The 20,316-nt window shown below is 32.7% G+C and overlaps 1 protein-coding gene across 1 annotated transcript in view; it reads left to right on the top strand.

Moving 5' to 3' along the window:
- The first annotated feature begins 3,455 nt into the window (after positions 1-3,455).
- Positions 3,456-20,316, top strand: part of LOC145243975 (ubiquitin-like modifier-activating enzyme ATG7) — a 93,453-nt gene continuing 76,592 nt past the window's right edge. Inside the window, exons 1-2 of the mRNA XM_080107110.1 lie at positions 3,456-3,534; positions 11,656-11,846. Coding sequence (XP_079963236.1) covers positions 11,699-11,846 — 148 coding nt within the window. The 5' untranslated portion in view covers positions 3,456-3,534; positions 11,656-11,698. The remainder of the gene's footprint in view (positions 3,535-11,655; positions 11,847-20,316) is intronic.

Here is a 20,316-nt window from a genome sequence, read left to right as displayed (position 1 = left end):
GCTCAGTTTTTCAACTATTTAAAGTAAATCAGGTCATGACGTCATCTGACACATGCGTAGAACCGGTCGAGAGGGCCGTTTTTGTTGACCCCCCCCTGTTGAAAATTGTCGATTTCGGGGTGAAAAATGAACGTTTTTGGCCAATTTTTCGATATTTTTTGAGCGAAGGATGGAGCTTCAATATGATACCGAGTTTGTGAATTTTTGTTGTGTCTGTCGAAAGCTTTTAGCAGACACACAAACATACACACATACATACATACATACATTTTCACTTTTATATATATATAGAAGATATATATTCTGTTAGAAACAGCAGAGACAGTAAATGTTGTTTTACCTATCATCTTTAAACTGACCAAAAGTTCAAATTTGCAGCATCTTTCAACCAATCACAGTGGAAGAGATACTCACTTCCAAAATTTGCACATAGTATAAATACCAAACACAATATTTTTTGACGTCTTTTCTATTTTTTCTTCACAGACAATGCAAATAGATACATCTTTAAAAGCTAACCATGACCCCTCACTGTTGGCTGTTGGCTCTTGGCTCAGACACATCAAGAGACTTTTACATACTACTAAGTGCAGTGCCAGCATATACATCCAGTTAACTGAACTCTCTCCACAAGTTTGCACATATACTTTCTTATTAAAAAAACTGGCATGATAACACACATATTTACACACACCTGCACCCATAACTTCATGCCTATGCAACATCAGGCTTCAAAAAGGCTGATTGTGAAATCATCAGAGAACACATCAGAGATGCCTTATGGACTAATATCTTTCCTTTACCTCCTGTCAATCGAATGGTGCCAATTAGGCATTTAAGCTCATTTCCCCACACAGAAGTATTATAGTAAGCCTTACTTTCCCCAGTGGTTCGCTTCAACTTGTGCAGCAGCTATTGCACAAAGGCAGCTTGCATTTTGATGATTCATCCACCACAAGTCAAGTACAAATAGGCAATTAATAGCCGCTAGAAATAATTGTAAGAGTGAGAAAGCTGTAGCTTAGAGAAGACTTACTGAAGTGACCAGGAAATGTATCAAGTTACAGAAAATAAGAACTTGTGATTTCTGGAAAATTTATAATAGTATAATAAATAATGAACAATCAATAATTTCCCCCCACACTAACCCTGAGGTGGCTTGCTTGGCAACCGAGAAAGCTGACCTGCTTTCATAGCGATTTACCTCCATCTCCACCTTGATCCCTCAAACCACTCCATCACAAATTTCCTTTTGCAGACATAAACCATACTCATAGATCTGAAAAGCACCCCCTCTCATGTCTGTGATACTATAAAAAACCTAAACACTTTCAAGCCATGTGTACTACTGTACTAATTAAGAAAAACTCCACTGAACTAGCCCTTGTCCTCTCCAAACTCTACAACAAATGCCTAGCCGAGTCTTGCTTTCCTGATAGCTGAAAAATTGCCTTTGTTGTACCAGTATTCATAAGTTCTGGTGAAAGAACTGATCAATTATTGCTCTATCGGTCCCCTCTCCACTAAAATCTTTGAGTCCGCCATCTTGTAAATGCTAAGTTTCTTTCTGACCAACAGTATGGATTTAGGCAAGTTCGTTCTACTGCAAATATCTTAACCATCATCTCTGAACACATATACCATGCACTAGATAAAACAGGGAAAGCTAGAGCTGTAGCTCTTGATATATCCGAGGCCTTTGACAAGGTCTGGCATGAAGGGCTTCTCACAAAAATTAAATCCTATGGTATTTCTGGAAAAAGACTCAACATAATCAGATCCTTTCTAGATGAAAGTAAAATCCAAATTGTCATCGATGGGCACCTGTCCAAACAACATGCTATTAATGCAGGTGTGCCCCAGAGGTCAATCCTTGGACCTTTATTATTCCTAATATTCACAAATAACTTCCCTGAGAAAATCGTATCTCGGATGAGTATATTGCTGATTACACTCTGCTCTATAATAGACATGAAGGTAAAACGAATGTACACATATTCAAGCCAATGGTAGAAACCCTAGAAAACGATTTTCAGTTGGTAGTGGAATGGGGTTGTAAGTGGATGGTAACATTTAATGCTACTAAGACTAAGCTTATTTCCTTTAACAACTACAAATACCTTTTCAACCACCGATTACCATAACAAATAATACTTTACCTGAGAGTACATCTTTCAAATTCCTCAGCCTAACATTCTCAGACAGTATGAATTGGAACAAATACATTGTGGACGTTGCCAAGACTGCTGCAAAAAAGATGGGCTTCCTCTACCTTGCGAGAAAATTATACCAAAGAGCATCCTATACTTTTACAAGCCACAATTCATCCATGCATGAACTATTGTTGCCATATCTGGACTGGAGCATCTGACACTAGTCTTTCACTCTAAGACAGGGTCCAAAAAGGAATCTCAAATTCAATGTTCCCCACTATCGGCCAAGATCCAGCCCTGTTCCCTCTCTGCAATGTTGTATCCCTGTGCCTGTTTTACAAATACTTTAATAGAATGTGCCCCCTGATGAACTCACAGCATTTGTAGTCCCTCGATGTATATACTCCTGACTAACCTGACAAGCAGCAAAATCCCACCCTTTTACTACTGAGGTCCCTAGATGCCTGAAAACCTTTTATTCTAATAGTTTCTTCCCTCAAACTGCTGGACGTTTTTTTTCCTGTTTTCTGCTTCCCTGACTATACTAACCTGCAGAAGCTCAAATGTAACTTTCCTCAGTTCCCTGCTAGACAAGCTCCTAGATAGTAGTCCCTTACATGATATGCCTTGTTTAGGTTGGCAATAAGTAATAAAAAAAAAAGAAAAGAAAGAAAGAAATGTGTACCCATCTGTATCCTTACAGATAAAACACTTTCATGTTCCCTAGGCTCGTTTAACTCTGATTCATCACTAGGCCTGTGACAACAGCATATTCTTTTCATTGTTTTGACTCTCGAGTATATATCCGACGCAGTTAGACACAGTTAATCAACCGAGAACCACATCACTCTATATAACAGCCTATATGATATCAACGGATACATACTCAAGGGTCAAAACAATGAAAAGAATATGCTGTTGTCATAGCCCTATTCATCGCCAACACTTTATTTTTCATTGTCTTAAAAAGTTTCAATAAAAATTAATTATTTTATATGAACAGAACTTGTCATTCTTTCTTTTGATAATGTCTTACTTTTTATCACTTCTGTTCGTGATGCAGAAATCAGTTGTAGCGTTTTTGATTATAGTAAATGAAGAAAATAACGTGTAAGTTACATAAAGGCGAAAATCACACGCACGCACACACACAGCACACCAGACACACACATACGCAGAGAAATGAGAAATAGTCGCAAAGTTTTGTTAATGTAGAGATTTTGATACAGTTATAAATTTTATGATGGCGACTTCGGACAATTTTATAACCGGCAACTTTTTGTCATGACGCACCGGTTGTTTGTAAGGGAAGTAAGCGTGTAAATGTTTATATTTTAGTTCAGATTTGTTAACGTTATTTAAGCTTTATCTCGGACGACAGGTAATGATGTGACTCGATTAAAATGTTGATATTTACGCAGAATACGGACCGTGCTGAAATAATAACGTTATTATTTAAAAACCCATTCTTAACATGAGGAGGAAGGGTGCTTTGTGACTATTCTGTATTTTCACCTAACAATTTAATAAGCAAACGATACCGTAAAACTTGGAATTTAACTTGAAAATCCTATCTAAAAACTTCGCACGGTCCGTATTCTACGACAAATCAAATTGTTTACAGTGCACACGTATATGCCCCCACCCTGAAAATATATGTATATATATTTCATCTTATTTAATTTTGTTTAGTTGAAAAAATTATTCGGATTATTATTAGCAATTAAACATAATTCGATTATATGATAAAGGCCGTGGATATACCCCCCCTCCTATTTCGTGTTTTCTTTTTTCTTTTCGATAAAATAGATATTTGGTTTTAATTTTTTTTTTTTTTCTTCGCCTGAAATAAATTTCGAATTTTGGCGGCCGTATTGTTTATTTTTATACCGAAAATGTTATTGTTCTAAAAATGTTATGAGAAAAATAGTTTTTGACACGCGCATAAAATTGTTAGGTGCTTCTACACTTTATCGCCGAAACTGGAGACCGTTTTATTTCGAGCACCTGTCGATTAGAATCAGAGGGAGAAATCAGTATTTTAAACTATAACCGAAGTTGTAAATAAATAACAAAAAAATTAAACTAGATAAACTTCCGGAAAGAATTATGAAAAAAAGTAAATAAAGAAAGTGAAAGAGAACATATATCCACAATTGTTTAATTGAAAATGTTTCGATTTAATTAATGAAAACGGGAAAGTTTTTCATTTAATTTTAAGTTAATTTATTCTTTCCGGAAGCAATCGTTCTCCAGTTTATTTTTTATTTTTTTATTTATTTCATGATTCGGCCATAGTTTAAAATACTGATTTCTCCCTTAGATTTTAACGGCAGGTGCTCGAAATAAAATGGCGTTTCCAGTTTCGGCGATAAAGTGTAGAAGTACCAATTGTTAAAAAGGTTAAAACTTTAGTCGTTTATTAAATAGCAAATTATCAACCAAAGTGGGTATTAAATGTCGTGTGTGTGTGTATCATAATCAAATAACACTAGAAAATAAATCTAAATAAACCATAAACTAAACACCCTACTTACTAAAATTATTTGGTTATATTGAAGTTTTTAGCTTTAAGGTAACATTATACTAACCAAATTAGTTTTAACAATTTGATTCGATTAATAATTTAATGACTAAGCAATACCGTAATTAGGTGCTTCTACAGAATTTGAACCGAACCAAATTGACTATTGCCGAAAATCTAAAACGTGGGATTAGTTAAAAGTATATACGAAAAAAGTTGAAACTTAACTAGTTTGGTTAAGATAGTGTCGTTTCAATTGCAGTCATGTCAAAGCTAAAAACTTCAATATGATCTATTAATTTGGTAAAATTGACTTTTAACGGTCCCTGTAACTTGATAATAAAAACCGAGTGAAAGTGTTATGTGAAGATCATTTTTTTTTTTTTTTTTTTTTAGCTTTCACCTGCTGGTGTACATAAAGGAGGGGTTTATAGGAATGTTAGCAATGCTATTATAAGCAAACCACGTGTCATTGTGAATAGCACTACCAGAGATAATAAATTGTTTAATGAAGAAAATAATATTTTTCATTAACCTTACTACTAACTCTAAAAAAATAAGTAATAAACGAAGTGGGGTGGAAACAATACATCATCCACAGTGGGCGTAACGGAACCGTTAAAAGTCAATTCCTCTACCCTCCTCCTCCTTTTTTTTTTTTTTTTTTAATATAAAAAATATGCGTGCTGAATAAATATTCCGAAGATTTAAAGGGGTGGAGAGGCCATAAGAAAAATGTTTTGCGTGGATTTTGCTGCAGTCTAAGTTGCATTTTCTTATGAAAAAAATAAATTTTGGTTATTTTTACAGAAATTGAAATTTACAGATTTTTACAAAAATTGGCACGGTAACAAAAGTAGTGCATAAGCACCTATTTGTTTTTGGACCACTTTTTTTCGTTTCGTTGTAAGCACCTATTTGTTTTTGGACCACTTTTTCGTTTCGTTTCGTTGTCTAGACAACGAAACGAAAAAGTGGTCCAAAAACAAATAGGTGCTTATGCACTTTTGTTACCGTGCCAATTTTTTTAAATAGTATTTTCAAGTTAAATTCAAGTTTTACGGTATTTTTTTTTTTATTAAATTAAATTGTTAGGTGAAAGTAGAAAACAATTACAAAACACTCTCCCCATGTTAAAAATGGCTTTCTAAATGTTATTTCAGCACAGTGACAAAAGTGCATAAGTACCCAAATATATGTTACCAAAGGCAAAATAAGTTGCTCTTTGATCTACCTGTGACATTTATCTGGTCGGTATTTTGGTTAATTTTCGATTTTTGAGTGATTATTGAGATTCCACAAATTATCGTTTTATGTCACTGTCAGCTATTTTTTTTTTCTTGTTCTAACTTAAGATTCAGCACTTGTGTTTCAAAGTAAGTAAACACTTTAAAAAAACAAACTTATACATGATTGGGTGCTGTTTTAGGAGTATCAGAAGCCGCCATTGAAAACTTGAATAAACATCTGATTATATAGACTGTCTCTGTTTCGAAGCTTATAATCAATATGAAAATGTAATTTCAAACTGTAATTTTTTTTTCAATAAAATGAGGAAAGACCAAATTTTAAAATAATGAAAGGTTTAATCGAAAAAATACAATATTTCTTTTTTTCATCGGTTTTCTTAAAAAAAGATTTCACAAAATTCAACAAATTTTAAATGGTACCAAAATCTATTAAGTATATATAAATGCCAAAAAATTACTTACCTGTAAAAAAAAAAACTAAGCAATGGCTGGTTCAATTCTTCATTTATAAGAATTGTCCATATTTATATTTTATATTCCATGTTTTTTTAAATAAAAGGATTTTTTTAAAGTGAGAGTCGTAGAAAATCGCATTTTCGTAACGCGTTTTGTGCCATAAGCTTAAAGCGCTGCTGCTGCTAAATTGCAATCTATCAAATACGGATTCGTTAAAGGGACATAATTAATGTATCTTTTATTGCGTGCTGTTAACCAAAATTAGTATTTTTGGTCCTCTGTAGTTAAAAAAAAAGCACACATTCACAGGTTAAACAAAAAATCCTGTTAAACAAAAAATCCAGTCAACTGATTTTTTTTTTTTTTAATAATGAAATACACAAGTTTTTTATAATTATATCTTATTTTTACTTTATCGACTGGATTTTGTTTTTTTTAATATCTAAAAAAAGAAAACATTGAATGAAATAGAAAAAATTGCCGTCAGCGTCCGGTATTTATTGACGATATAAGCATAACATGAGCTTTCATTTAAAAAAAAAAAATCATCGTGGTTTAAAAAAAAAAAGGTTTTACACTTTGGACTTTACAGGTAAATTTCCAAAAAAAACTTATTTTTTGTTTTAAATTAGAATATTTTATTTATTGATATTTTATCTACAATATGTGATATATAAAACTTTGGTACATAAATTAATTATTTAATTTTTAATAGACATTTCAAAATGAGGGTGGTAAATTTAAAAAAAAAACGTTTGTCTAAAATATTATATTCAGTTTATTGGAAAGAGCATAAAATTTCACATTGACCCTGAAAATATGGTAAAAATTGAACCAATAGAAAAATTTCGATAGATTTTTAAAATTTAAAAATTTAAAAAAATTTCACTCGTAAAATTCAATTGATTTCATAGGTAAAAAAAAAATGGCTGGTTGAACGCGCAACGGCACTTTGCAAACACTGTTTTTTTTTTAAATAAAAAATAATATTTCTATTATTTTTTAAACAACTTTAATAGTTTATTTTGGAAGTATATTCCATACAGAAAATAAACAACCCACTTTAAAAAAAGAAATTATAAGTTTTTTATATTTTATTCACAGTTTTCTGTTAAGGGTGTCAAGAATTCTCCCCAAATTCTGATATACCTAGTGCTGTTTTACAATCGTTCACTGTGCAGGAGACAACTCTCTTTTACTGAGAGATTCGTTCATTTTTTCATCTCGTAATTTAGGACGCTCGATGCCACAATATTTTTTATTAAATCAAAACATTAAAAGAAAGCTGCGACAATTTTTTTTTTTTTTATGTAACAAACTTGGGTACTTGTACAGTTTAATGAAAACATTTAAAAAAAATGAAAATATTGAAAAAAGATTATATTGTATGTATCCGTTATGGAATGAAGTCCTCCTCCGAAAAAAAATTTCACTTAATTTCATCAAGTAGTTTCTTTTTTACAGCAAAAAAAATTTGTTATGATACCAAGCAAAAGGTTCGATTTTTAGGTAGAAAAGCTAGTATTAAAGATGGGGAGGGAGTGTTGGCGCTTTAACTGGAGTTATCTCCCGTGGCGTGTTTAACAAATTCCGTAATGGCTGACTTCAACGCTCTCTCATAAAAACGTGTTTTTCTGCTGTAAAAAAAAACTACTCGATCAAATTAAGTAAAAAATTTTTCCGGAGATCTTCAGTGCAAAACGGATATGTAAAATATAACCTTTTTTCGATATTTTCATTTTTTAATGTCTTGATTAAACTGTACAAGTACCCAAGATTGATGACGTTAATAATACAAAATGTAGTCTGTCTGCGACTATTAAGAGAAAAACAGCGAACCAACGATATTTTCATGAGATGAAAACATTTAAAAAAGAAGCTGCGGCAATTTTTTTTTAATTAAAAAGTAAATGTGATAGTAAGGTTTTTATAAAATTAGTCTTTAACCTTAAAAAATACAAAGAATGAAACTTTAATAAAACAAGGAGGAAACTTTTAAAGCTGCGGCGACTTTTTTTTTTTTTTTACTGTTACAAAGCTTAATTAATAACACCAACATCTAGTTTTTAACATTACAAAAAATGAAAATGCAACAACGATAGTTGTAGAGGAATTGTAAACACAGCTTTTAAAGTAAAAGATGTTCAGTGTTAGAAAACGGATAGTGTAGTAGACGAAATTGCAACTAACGCAAACAGAAGTGAATTCTCGCAGCTGGACATTTTGAATACACTTCTTTTCTCGCTTACCCAATCAGAAGTCAGCTCTCAGCCACGTGATTGAGTTTATAAAAGGTTAAATCAACAACACTCTCTCTCTTTCTTCCTGGATCTTGGACTGACAACAACTCCATGTATAACGCCCTCCCAACTTCTCTTTTGGGACTCAGCAGAGCTCACCTGGCCTTTGAGCCCAGTGTTCGACTAAGATATGAATACAAACAGGCCAACATGGCTATCTACACACACACACCTCAACGCAGTACACATATGAACTTTCTTTCTCATCCTGCAGTACTATCGCTAATCATTCGTGACACACATTTCTGCTACTACTTTGGATGCAAACATGCATGAACTCTGTCTCTTTCACCAGGCCTGTCTAATCTTTAATCTACATCTTTTCACGACTAACCCATTTCCTATTAAATATTAGAATGAGACTTCTTGTCATTTTTAGAGCAGGTTACCAAGTTTTGGTTAAAAAGGCAATTCAAATCAATTTTATTCAAACAGCTTCAACAACAGCAAAAGATGGTTTGGAAGAAGTTAAGATAAAACAGGAATACAAAATGATATTGAATCAGGAGACATGCATGTGCTATTTAAATAAGAATGAGTTCAGGTCTCTTGTATCTCGCTAAAATCATGGTGAGAGATGAGAAAGGGATATGACATCTTGTCAACATGACGCTCAAAGTTTAACTGTTCATAAATCACAGGAAAAGGTTTGTGTAGAAGTGCAGTGTTTTACAAAAGTCTTTTGGGTGAACCATGCATCACTCGCTCCACGAGTGAGAACATGCAAAAGAAAATAGATTATAATTATGTTTTTTTTTTTTTTTACACAGGCATCACCACATTATCAAGGCCAAGAGGCTACTCGAGGGTAAGGGTTAAAGTGTGCCCAGATGTGGCAACAGTATTCCATCCTTGGAATATGTAACCACTATAAAATTGTGAGACATGGGAATTTATTTGGTGCACATTTTTTTTATTTTTTTTTAAAGGATTTCTCTCAAAAGTAAAATTACTTTAAAATATAAGTTTAGTTTCACTTAAATAGTAAGGGGGCCATGGTTGTATGTGGAGAAGAATGTTTATCTGCCAGCGTTTGAAGAAAGGCAAACGTTCATCTTAGTAAATGTGAACTATATCATATATTAGAGATTGGAGAGGGAAACTGAAAGGATAAAAAAAAAGGTGGTGGACCTGAACGAGAATCACCTCCTCCCATAATTTTTATAGTATGTTTTAGTATGTAGTATAGTTTTCAAGGTTGAGGGTGTTTATTCCAAAAGCCATTCTTAACATGGGGAGGTTGGGAGTGTTTATATATAATTTTGGATATATATATATATATATATATATATATATATATATATATATATATCCAAGGAGAACATTAAACAAGCATTAATTTGCCTTTAGTGTTTGTAAAAGAAAAGTATATTACACATTGACTGTAAAACTTCTTTTCATATGATAATCACTTTACTGTAAAAATAAACTGTTTAGAGCTTTTGTTTTTTTGTTTTCTTTTTCCCAGAAGCTAGTGAAAATCGTTTTTTAAATTGCTTTAGTAATTCTAGTATTTTTAAGAAATTACAAAGCAAAACGCAATAACATTTTTAAAAAAATACTATTTTATTTTGGGGCGTGATTCCCTGTGACAGTAAGTTTAAGTTATGTTTTTTTTTTATTATTTTTTAATCTCGATTAAAAAATGGTTAACATGTTTTTCTGACATTTTGAGATTAATGTTTTACTGATGAAAATAAAGTAAAGTATCATTTTCATAAAATAGTCAGAAATTTTATTTATTTTTTTACTCACATTCACCCCTAAAAAGATATATCGCCACTTGGACGTAAAAGGCTACTTACTATTTGGGACCATGCCTAGGAAAGAGTAACAAAATGTTGGTTTACATTACATTTAAACTTCTGCATATTAGTACAGTCAGGGAAGCAAGTAACAGAAAGGGAACTCCAAAGTCTAGCTGTTCGAGGGAAAAAACTATTAGAGTTGAAAATTTTCTGGCATTTAGGGATCTCAACAGTGAAGGAGTGAGATTTTGTTGCTAAGCGGGTTTGTCGGGGATATGTATGTCGAGGGGACACAAGAGGAACAAGTTCATCAGAGCACATTCCATTAAAATACTTGTAAAACATTGGATGGGATGTAATATTGTGGTGAGGGGGCAGAGGTTGGAGCTTAATTGACAAAATTACATTTTTCTAACAAATCAAACATTGAAAAAATAGGCAATGATTTTTTTTTTTTTTTTATCAAAATAAAATTTATTTACTTTAAAACAATTATTTACATCACCAGTTTTTGTACATGTGATTGAAGAGAAAATGAAAATGTACTGCTCTGTACCGGGATTGAACTCATAGCCTTTTAATTATGAGACTTTTGTGCTTAATGCATGCTCTCTTCCCACAAATTCTCATCCAATTCACCCTTCATTATTAACTGCTGTATCCTGTCCAGTAGTTATTGGATAGATAGATAAAGAGACAGGAAGACATATATCATTTTTATGGTTATAAATTTCATGCTTGAATTAAAGTTGTAAGTCTAAAGTCAAGTATTGTACATTTATATTCTTAAATGAAAGGAAAATTATGTTTCTAAATTTTTGAGACGAGGATTTGTATTTGTATTACTGTTCTCATCTTGAGTGTCATTTTATCAATGTTTCGGTCGATGTAACCTCTGACCTTCTTCAGGTGGATCTTGTCGAACTGGGGGAATATTTCTGTCAAACTCGGGAATTTGGATGGAATTTAAAATGGAACCCTTTATTTACTTTACGGGAGTAGCATGCTCTCATTTCTTTATCCATGACTGGATAGAGCTCCTAAGTGATTCGCAATTGTGTTTTTTGAAATGGCACTCCAGATGAGAACAGTCGTCTGAAGATTCCAAATAATACGAAAACATTAATATTATCATGTGCCTTTGCTGTATAAAAGAACCCTATTTTCTCTTGTTTGAAATGTGCTTTGTAAAACTTATGTATTTTTTCTTTTTTATTTTATTAGACTGAGAGATTCGTAAACTTTTTGCCACCATTGCAATACAAGAATGGCAGAAAGCGAGTCTAAGAAATTGATGTTTGTTCCGTTCAGCAGTTCTTTAGATGCTGGTTTTTGGTACAAACTCTCAGACAACAAACTTAATGCTTATGGTTTGGACGAATCGGCAAAATCACTATTTGGATTTTACTATAATGGTAAGTTTAGATTATGCAAACTTGGTTACCATGTCTTGATAATAACTAATTATTGAAAGTGTGGTTGATGAGGTAAAATTTCTATCATATATATTTAAGAATGCAAAATCTATGATTAATTTCAAAATCTTTATTGCCAAAAAAAAAGAAAATGGTTATTACTATTATGTACTTAGGAGTTTTCACACAAATCATTTTCACCGATTTCTTACTGGTAATAACAAAAATGGTGCTCCTGATTTCCTGCATTCTCTACTACTTTAACTGTTGCAAATCACTTTGTGTTATTGCAACAGTAGTTTACCTTTGATTTCTCACTGATAAAGACAAGTATCTTTCTTTGGAATTTGGATGATAATAAGCCCTTCAAGGTTCCAGTACACTCTGCACACTTCCAGTGGGGGGCCTTGGGACTGGTGCCTCCATTTTAAAAATTCATCTTGGTATTCTTATAATGATAATGTTCGTGAGAAATGAAGAAAAATTTAAGGTTATTTTGACTATCTGTTAACTATAATAGTTTGATTTTCATAAATACTCCTATGAAATTTATTTATTTTTTCCAAATAAAAAGATGCTGTTAGATATTGGCCTGGCAACGCTGAAAGGTGTGCTGGTCAACAATTATTATTATTATGATCATTATTAATATTTCTAAAAATAGAATGTCAGAAAGAATGTTATCATAGCGAAATAAATATTTACAGATAAAATTATTTATGTTAAGATGTTTTAATAGAAAAGAATGTTAGAACACAAACAATAATTTTAAAATAAGTTGGATTTCTAGTCTGACGTAATCTTACATATAGGTCACTTAAGATGACATGGACTTTAGGAGAGAGCTTGAAAGACACAATTTTTAGTCAAGAATAAGTTGGAGTCAAGAGAGGAACAGACACGGTCTTCAGATTGTGATGGCTCCAAGTAGAAGGGGTCGGAAAATGTCAAATGTAGTAGACTAGGACCAGCATTGCAGCTTTCCAATGAGGCAAACATCCGGAATAAAGCTGCTGTAAACACCACCAAAATTTCGAGTTGTATGAATCTTCAATTTCAGCTTTCCTGAGAATCCGTAAAATCAAGACCAAAGATGGACCAGCTATGTTTCTCCATTGGCCGATGTAAAACACCAGAGACTGTTATTTGTCTCTTTCTGTTGTAAATGTTACATGTCTATTTCTAAACTGTACCTGTTAAGCAATAGAAAAACTAGATTAGATGATCACAGACGAGCACACGTATATAAACATGTTATATGATGATTGCAACATCTTGTCAGACGAGTGCCACTCCCTCAGGCACTTAAAGTCCATGAGCCCAAATGCCAGAGGGAGTATCTATACAAAGATGATGTTTCAGAGTCTTAGCTTTGTACAACAGCTAAATCTCTCTCTCGGTTCAAAATGTTGAGATCCAGCAACAAGCAAGAGCAAGATAGCCAGCAACAAGTTAAACTGCAGACCAGCTTAATGTGGGTACTGGTCTGGTTTTTTAAATCAGAGATTTGCTTCTCCTAGAAAGGTTGCCTTCACCACGGCTTACGGGAGCCCTCTCCACCCCAACACATATATATATATACACACAAATATACATGGTGCTAGTTGGCTGTTGACCATGAAAAAGGGTTCATTCGCCCTTTGGAAGGTCTTGTTTTTAATCCTTCAGAGAGACTAGCTGCCCTCCTCACCAAATAAGTCTGATGGGGGAACCAGTTTAGTCGCCGGTGACCCGACCATGAGGCAGGTAGTACTGGGTTACATGGTACCAGTAGCATATGACATGACCTGACACATGATATACAATCTGTATACAGACATTCATTAGAAGAACATTTTATACCACTAGACGATACATGAATTTGGAATATGTATATACATACAAGACACGTGTGTATGTATATATATGTATATATATATATATATATATATATATATATATATATGATTTAAAAATAATGAATGGAGTCATCAAGTCGATGAGAAAAGAGTAGGGTAAAGCAAAAGAAAAGGTTATAAAACATTATGAAATAGTAAATAAACTATTCATAAAAGATGGCATTCGAGGTACCTTTTATTCAAATTGCTCTATTTTTAAATATTGAGCTTCTCCTTTTTTGGCTAGGATCACTCTGAAAGTATTACCTCAAGTAATATCTACCAGGATATTTCACCTGATTTTTAATCTGTGTCTTATCTCGCTTTTATATATATATATATATATATATATATATATATATATATATATAGAAAGAGAGAGAGAGAGAGAGATATTAGTCATCCACATACAGTACTGTTTTGCTGTATCACAGCTCATCAGTGCGGTTAGACCAGCACCTTTCCCTAGCCAGGGATGATTGAACCTACAACCATCGAGTTGATACTCAACAGTTCTGACCTCCAGCCAACGAGATCGGTGCTCACAAATGACCTCATTAAATGTCCACTTGGTTAGACACTTGCTCACCGCTTTTACAGTGCTCGAGCTGCTTGTTTATTTACAAACAAACAAACGGTGAGTTTCGCATTAAAGCCAATTAAGCAGCAGATGAGATACATTTATGCCAGTTCTCTACCCAGAAAGAAAGAATAGAATACTATCGCTAATATTGCGAGGGGAAATTGCAGGGGATGTCATATCTGCGTGTAATTGCAGAACAAAAACTAAATATATTAACTAGATGTAGACATTTTTTTTCTAAACAATTCTAATTCATGCCTACAGAAATATATACACAAATCACACGTGTGTGTGTGTGTGTGTATATATATATATATATATATATATATATATATATATATATTAGTGATGGAACGATTCCAATATTTTTCAGTCCTGGATATGACCTTAAACTATATCCGATGGTGAGGGCCCCAGCTTGCAGGCCTTAGGGAGTGTGGAGCCACCCTTTAATTGCCATTGCTCCCAGGTCCATTCTGACCCGGAGTTGTAGCACCTGTTAGGGTCCCAACTATGGGTTAAATAGAATACGACTTAAAAAACAAATATACTATATTAAAAAATCGTTCTTCAAAATCACCAGATTCGGCATTAAATGACCTGAAGAGGGTTGATATGCCGTAAAACAAAACAACCAATATTTTTCCCAATACCGATACAATTACTGATTCCGATTCTTTATAAATCTCTAAATATTTAACTATAAAATTGTTATTTTGTCCAGATTATTGTAAAAGCACATCTTAAATGTCCCTATATTTTCTCAAACGTAAAAACATACTTGGGAGGGGGTGATCTAGAGATTTAGTCTTACTGGAAGTTTAAATCAATAAATATTCATTATTTTATTATTACTACAAGCAGTGAAAGATGTTTCTTAAACCAAAATCAAATAAAAAAAGATAATTTAAGGAATCGGCTTTGTCATCAGAAAATAGGCTAAAACTTTTCCGATACCCCAAAGAGTTCCGATTTTTTTCAATTCCCGATTTCGATTAATCGTCCCAACGCTAATATATATATATATATCGCTACACAACAATGCTTCATTTGAACTTTTTCTTGTTTCATGATTTCTACAAAATCATCAGTTTTTGTCTAAACTCTTTTCATCTACCCACAATGTTGTAAAACGAGGGAGATCCTGTACTTGAATAAGTTGTCTTACACCTGAAAGTTCTCATAAATTGAAGCATTTTATAAGATAGACTTTAAAATGAATCTCACTTCTTTCAACACTTGAAATGAATCTCACTTCTTACAAATATTTATTTATAACTTTGAATGACCCAAATAACTTACTATTTTTTCTCTCTCTCCTGAATATCTGCCTAGTCTAATCTATTAGCATTAGAGATTTAGTATCTGTCCATCTGAAACCAAACTATATTATTACTTCTGTTGCATTATGTTTCAATGTTTAATTATGGGGAGGGCATAGTGTAGTATCTGTTTTGTTGTCATGAGATGATGCTCCCGGGTATTACTATCTCCTTGAAGTATAGGGTGTATTAGGAGCATATATATTGCATACTGATCTATATAACGTGGGTGGGGTGGGGTGAATTGTGTATATATAAAATATTCTGCACTATCTTTTTTATGTATGCATAACAAAAACGTTGGGGTGTATATAACATCTCTCTTTTTTGTTTTATTTTACTTCAGTTGAAGTTCTCAGAAATCAAGGGGCCCACAACCTGGGGATAACACTTGAAGTCTATATGAGATACATAGATATTCGAATGTTCCATTAAAGTTCTTTATCTCTCAAACACTGAGTTAGTAAAGAAATTGAGAACATAATTTTCCTCTCCCCAATTAACCATTTTCATACAATGTAGTATATCTTTCGTTTTGGTCTCTTGGTCTTACTGGATTCCAGGACAAGAATTTATCTAGTCTGGTGGAGTATCCAGTTTCGTGCTGTTACTTGAGGTAACATCACTTGGAGAAGGTGAACCATTCCTCGGAAAAGCTAATGTCAGTCAGCCATAGTGAGGAGATCTTATTTGGGCAGCGAATACTATGTGATTTTGAATATTTGGTCAGGGTTTACTTCTATGGAAAAAGTATCCTCATGCCAGATTTTTCTGACAAACCCCTGTACAGAAAGACCTTAGACACTCGAGGACAATGTCTAGTAGGCATTCAATGTGTTCTTGTGTATGTGTGTGGAAGTGTTTTACATGTACACGAACAGAATACCTTTTGTCATCTCGTCAACGCCGGACAAAGTTGGTGATTTCATAATCTTTTGTTCTTCAATTATTCTGTCAGCATTGCAATTTCACCATTGTCTAACTCTTTATGCCACCTTCCTTCTCCCCCCCTCCCCATATAAAGTGGACAATCTCATTTCCTAAACTTCACGTCTATATCTAAAACTATCTTTTCTAATTTATTATGACATCACCTGATGGTTTTCACATAATTCATTTGTTATCATTCCTACATTTCAAACTAGTCTCATGATTCCAAATTCCTCTTCCAAGTGAAAACATAATTGTCAGAATAAAATTCCATTCTATCAACTTAACACGCCTCACTAGCATTGCAAATACATATTTTGTAAACATTGTTTTCCTAACATTAACAGCGATCCTAATAATAATCATTCAGGTTACTTGGCATCCACCAGCAGTGCTCTATATTTAACATATATATGCTAGTAATACTAAAACAGCAGTAACAATGGGGATTTAGGTGTAGCACATAAAACGTAAAGTTATGCTAAGGTAGATCTTGATAGCGTAGAAGAGAGCTGGAGAAATGTGTATTATTATAGGGTAAGGCTGTGTGACAAAGCTCTAAAGCTTGACTCTGATTCTGATTACTTAAAAGGTTCAACTCCAACCAAAGAGAAATCTTTGTATTTCACTAGTAATAATATCTATTATATATATAAAAGTGAACGTGTGTGTATGTGTTTACATTTTCCTACGCAATAACTCTGTCAATTTTCAGTCTGCAGACTCGAAATTTGATATACAGGGTACTGAGATTTGGGAAAATCTTTGTAATCCGTTTTCGGACAGAAATTTGGTTGTTAACGGGTCAAAGTTCAACGATTTGACCTTTGAGAACTCTCCCAAACTCCTCTGCCAATTTTGGGTCTAAACACTTGAAATTGTAGATATAGGTTCCTTGGACATGGATCTAACTTAATAACTTGATTTGAGCCCAAAACAATAAATGTTAAAGGGTCATAATAAGGGTCAAAGTTTAAAAAAAATTGACCACTTTTTTTTTTTGCTCAACATACACCTCCAAACACCCAGGCAACGCCGGGCTGAAATGCTAGTATACTTATATTACTAAGGAAGGTCAGAGTCGACTGAAATATTTGATTTATATATTGTTTTTATTTATTTTTTAAAAAAGTCTTTTATTATTGAATTTGGTTTATAAAATTCTTACTGTATATTTTCAATTCTTTTTAATGTAGAAATATTGGATCTGTTACCTTGAAACATGTACCAGCATGCTCTTTACACAAAATTTAGACATTAATAACCATCTTCATTTTAAACCAGGAGTTCGCCTATCACTGACATTTGTCATAGTTCAACGAAATGAAAACACTCAATTTCAAAACCAATAAATATTTTAGCATATATTTTGTGTCATCTATAATATAAATCTCTCTTGTGTGTTTAAATGTATGTATGTAAGTATGTATGTATGTATGCCTAAAACTTTTGACAAAGGCAACGAATTTTCATGAGATTGGTATCGTTTTGAAGCTCGACCTTTCAAACGACAAATATCGAAAAATATTCATTCAAGGAGGGGGTCGTTTTTTTTTTGCCAATATTTTAAAAAGTCATCCCTGCTTTTCAATTGACTAGCCTTAATTTAAACCTTTGCCACTTTCGGTTTGGCAATGAATGCAACAACAAAGACATCGCGTTTTTTTTTTTTTTTTTTTTTTTTTTCACATTCTTTTTCTTCTTCACAGTACGGGTTCGAGCCCGCCTGCCTACTACCACTTTTTTTTTTTTTTTTTTTTTTTTTTTAAACTCAACACACACCTACAAACACCCGGGCACCCAGGCTAGTTAAATATATAGATAAGTCTTAAGGAAACCAATGTTGATGAAATCAATATTTTAAATATGGAAAAGATCTTAGATTTCAATTACATCATTTGCATTGCATTTATTATATGATCATACTTTCAGTTTTAGTGATGAGAGTATTTTGTTGTACTGAGTTCTTTTTTCATGCTATGAAGTTAAGATATTACTCATATCTTCGGCTATTTTTTTTTTTTTTTTGCATAGGTTCTTTTTTTGTTTCTTTGTGTATATTTTTTTCAGTGTGTATTTATTTATGTATGTTTTTATCTTCTCTAATATAATAAAATAGGACCATTTTTTTCCCCCTGCCACTATCGACAATATGGGATTATAAATAAACACAACTATTATGCTTATCACTATTAGAAACCCACCCAAGATATGTTACCGTGACACAGACTGACATATATTGAGTGCGTTTCTAGCAGTATTTTGTATAATTTTTTAGTTTGAACTCATTCTCCCAAACTTAACGTATTCAACAGAGACCTCGCCGCCATTTGTCTTTTTCAAATATATCGATAAACACTGCATGATTTTCGAACCGAATAAACATTTTACATTAAATAAAAACACTAAAAACTTATCCAGTTAGGTAGAAAAGTAACTTATCTTGCCTTTGATAACATTTATTTGTCATATTTTTGTTTTTTGATAACTTTTTCGAATCTGTGTATTGTAAAACAAACCTATTACTTTCCTTTTTCCTGTGCGACTTACTCTCTCAAATACGTAAGCCCATTGAGAAACTAGCTAAGGCTTTCCCTCTACTACAAATTACTCCTCCTTCCTTAACCCAAACTTACTGCTTCATTTTATTTTTCCGGTTACTTTTTAATACGTAGCCGGCTCAGTATTTGCCTTTCACTTTTTAAGACATAATACATTACAACTACATTTCCATTTGATAAATGATCTTATTCTGTATCATGTACCAGAATAAGTTTAGCCTGAATATACCAGCTTGCTATACATATTACGCTTGCATATGCTGTTTTATGAATAATAGATCATCATGTATAATGAACATCTAAGCTTGTGTTAAATATAAAGATTGCATAACAAACACTTTGATGAAAGCAAATATCAAGATTAATGACTGGGAAAAATTTATCTATTAATCATTCTTAATAGAGGAAGTTTGCATAGAATGGTAAGATATCATCTGATAGGAATTGCATGGGAATTTATCATGATTCTGTCAGAATCTGTCAGATTTAAAACTAATGAATGTGGAAAGATTTGTCACAGTAATGCCAGTCTTAGATCATCAAAAAGTCACAAATGCATGAATGTTTGAGTATGGCTTCAGTGGTGTTGCTGTATGCAGAGTATGTGGAAAAGCATGTTCTTTTAGATGGAGGCCCCGAATGTCACATGAGGGTCAACCAAAACAATTAAGTAGTTTGTCTTTTGTATTAATGTTTGTTATCTTTGTACCAGAGACATTTGAGTTCTTATCCAGAATTCAACCTAATTAAAAAAAAAAAAAAAGATACAGAAACATCTTTGATGTATGTACCCGTCACAGAACGAAATCATATCATATTCCATAAGTTTTTTTTATTAAGATAATAATTTTTTTACAACTTTTAGCAATTAATGTGAAATTGTTAGCATTACAAGACTAATCTGAAAAGTTTTAATTATTATAGTTATCTGCCATTGTTTTTTTCAAGATAACTACGCAAGACAGTTTCTTTTGGCTTACTCATAAAATTTGATTTTCTTAGTTAAAAATAAATTTGATCCATTACATGATTTTTTGGAATATGACATCTTCATACGATGACGGGTATGTACATAAACATTTTTCTGTATTTTTGTTTTTTAATAAGGTTGAATTCTGAACTTGAACCAAAATTTGTAACGTTAAAAAGATGCAGTTACTTCACACGTTTAATTTATATATCTACAAGAGTGAGAAT

Source organism: Euprymna scolopes, chromosome 22 (genome assembly GCF_053919585.1).
Source record: "Euprymna scolopes isolate OS-2025 chromosome 22, ASM5391958v1, whole genome shotgun sequence".
NCBI lineage: Eukaryota > Metazoa > Mollusca > Cephalopoda > Sepiida > Sepiolidae > Euprymna > Euprymna scolopes.
The sequence above is the reverse complement of the archived record's forward strand: the minus strand, read 5'-3'. Positions and strand labels throughout refer to the sequence as shown.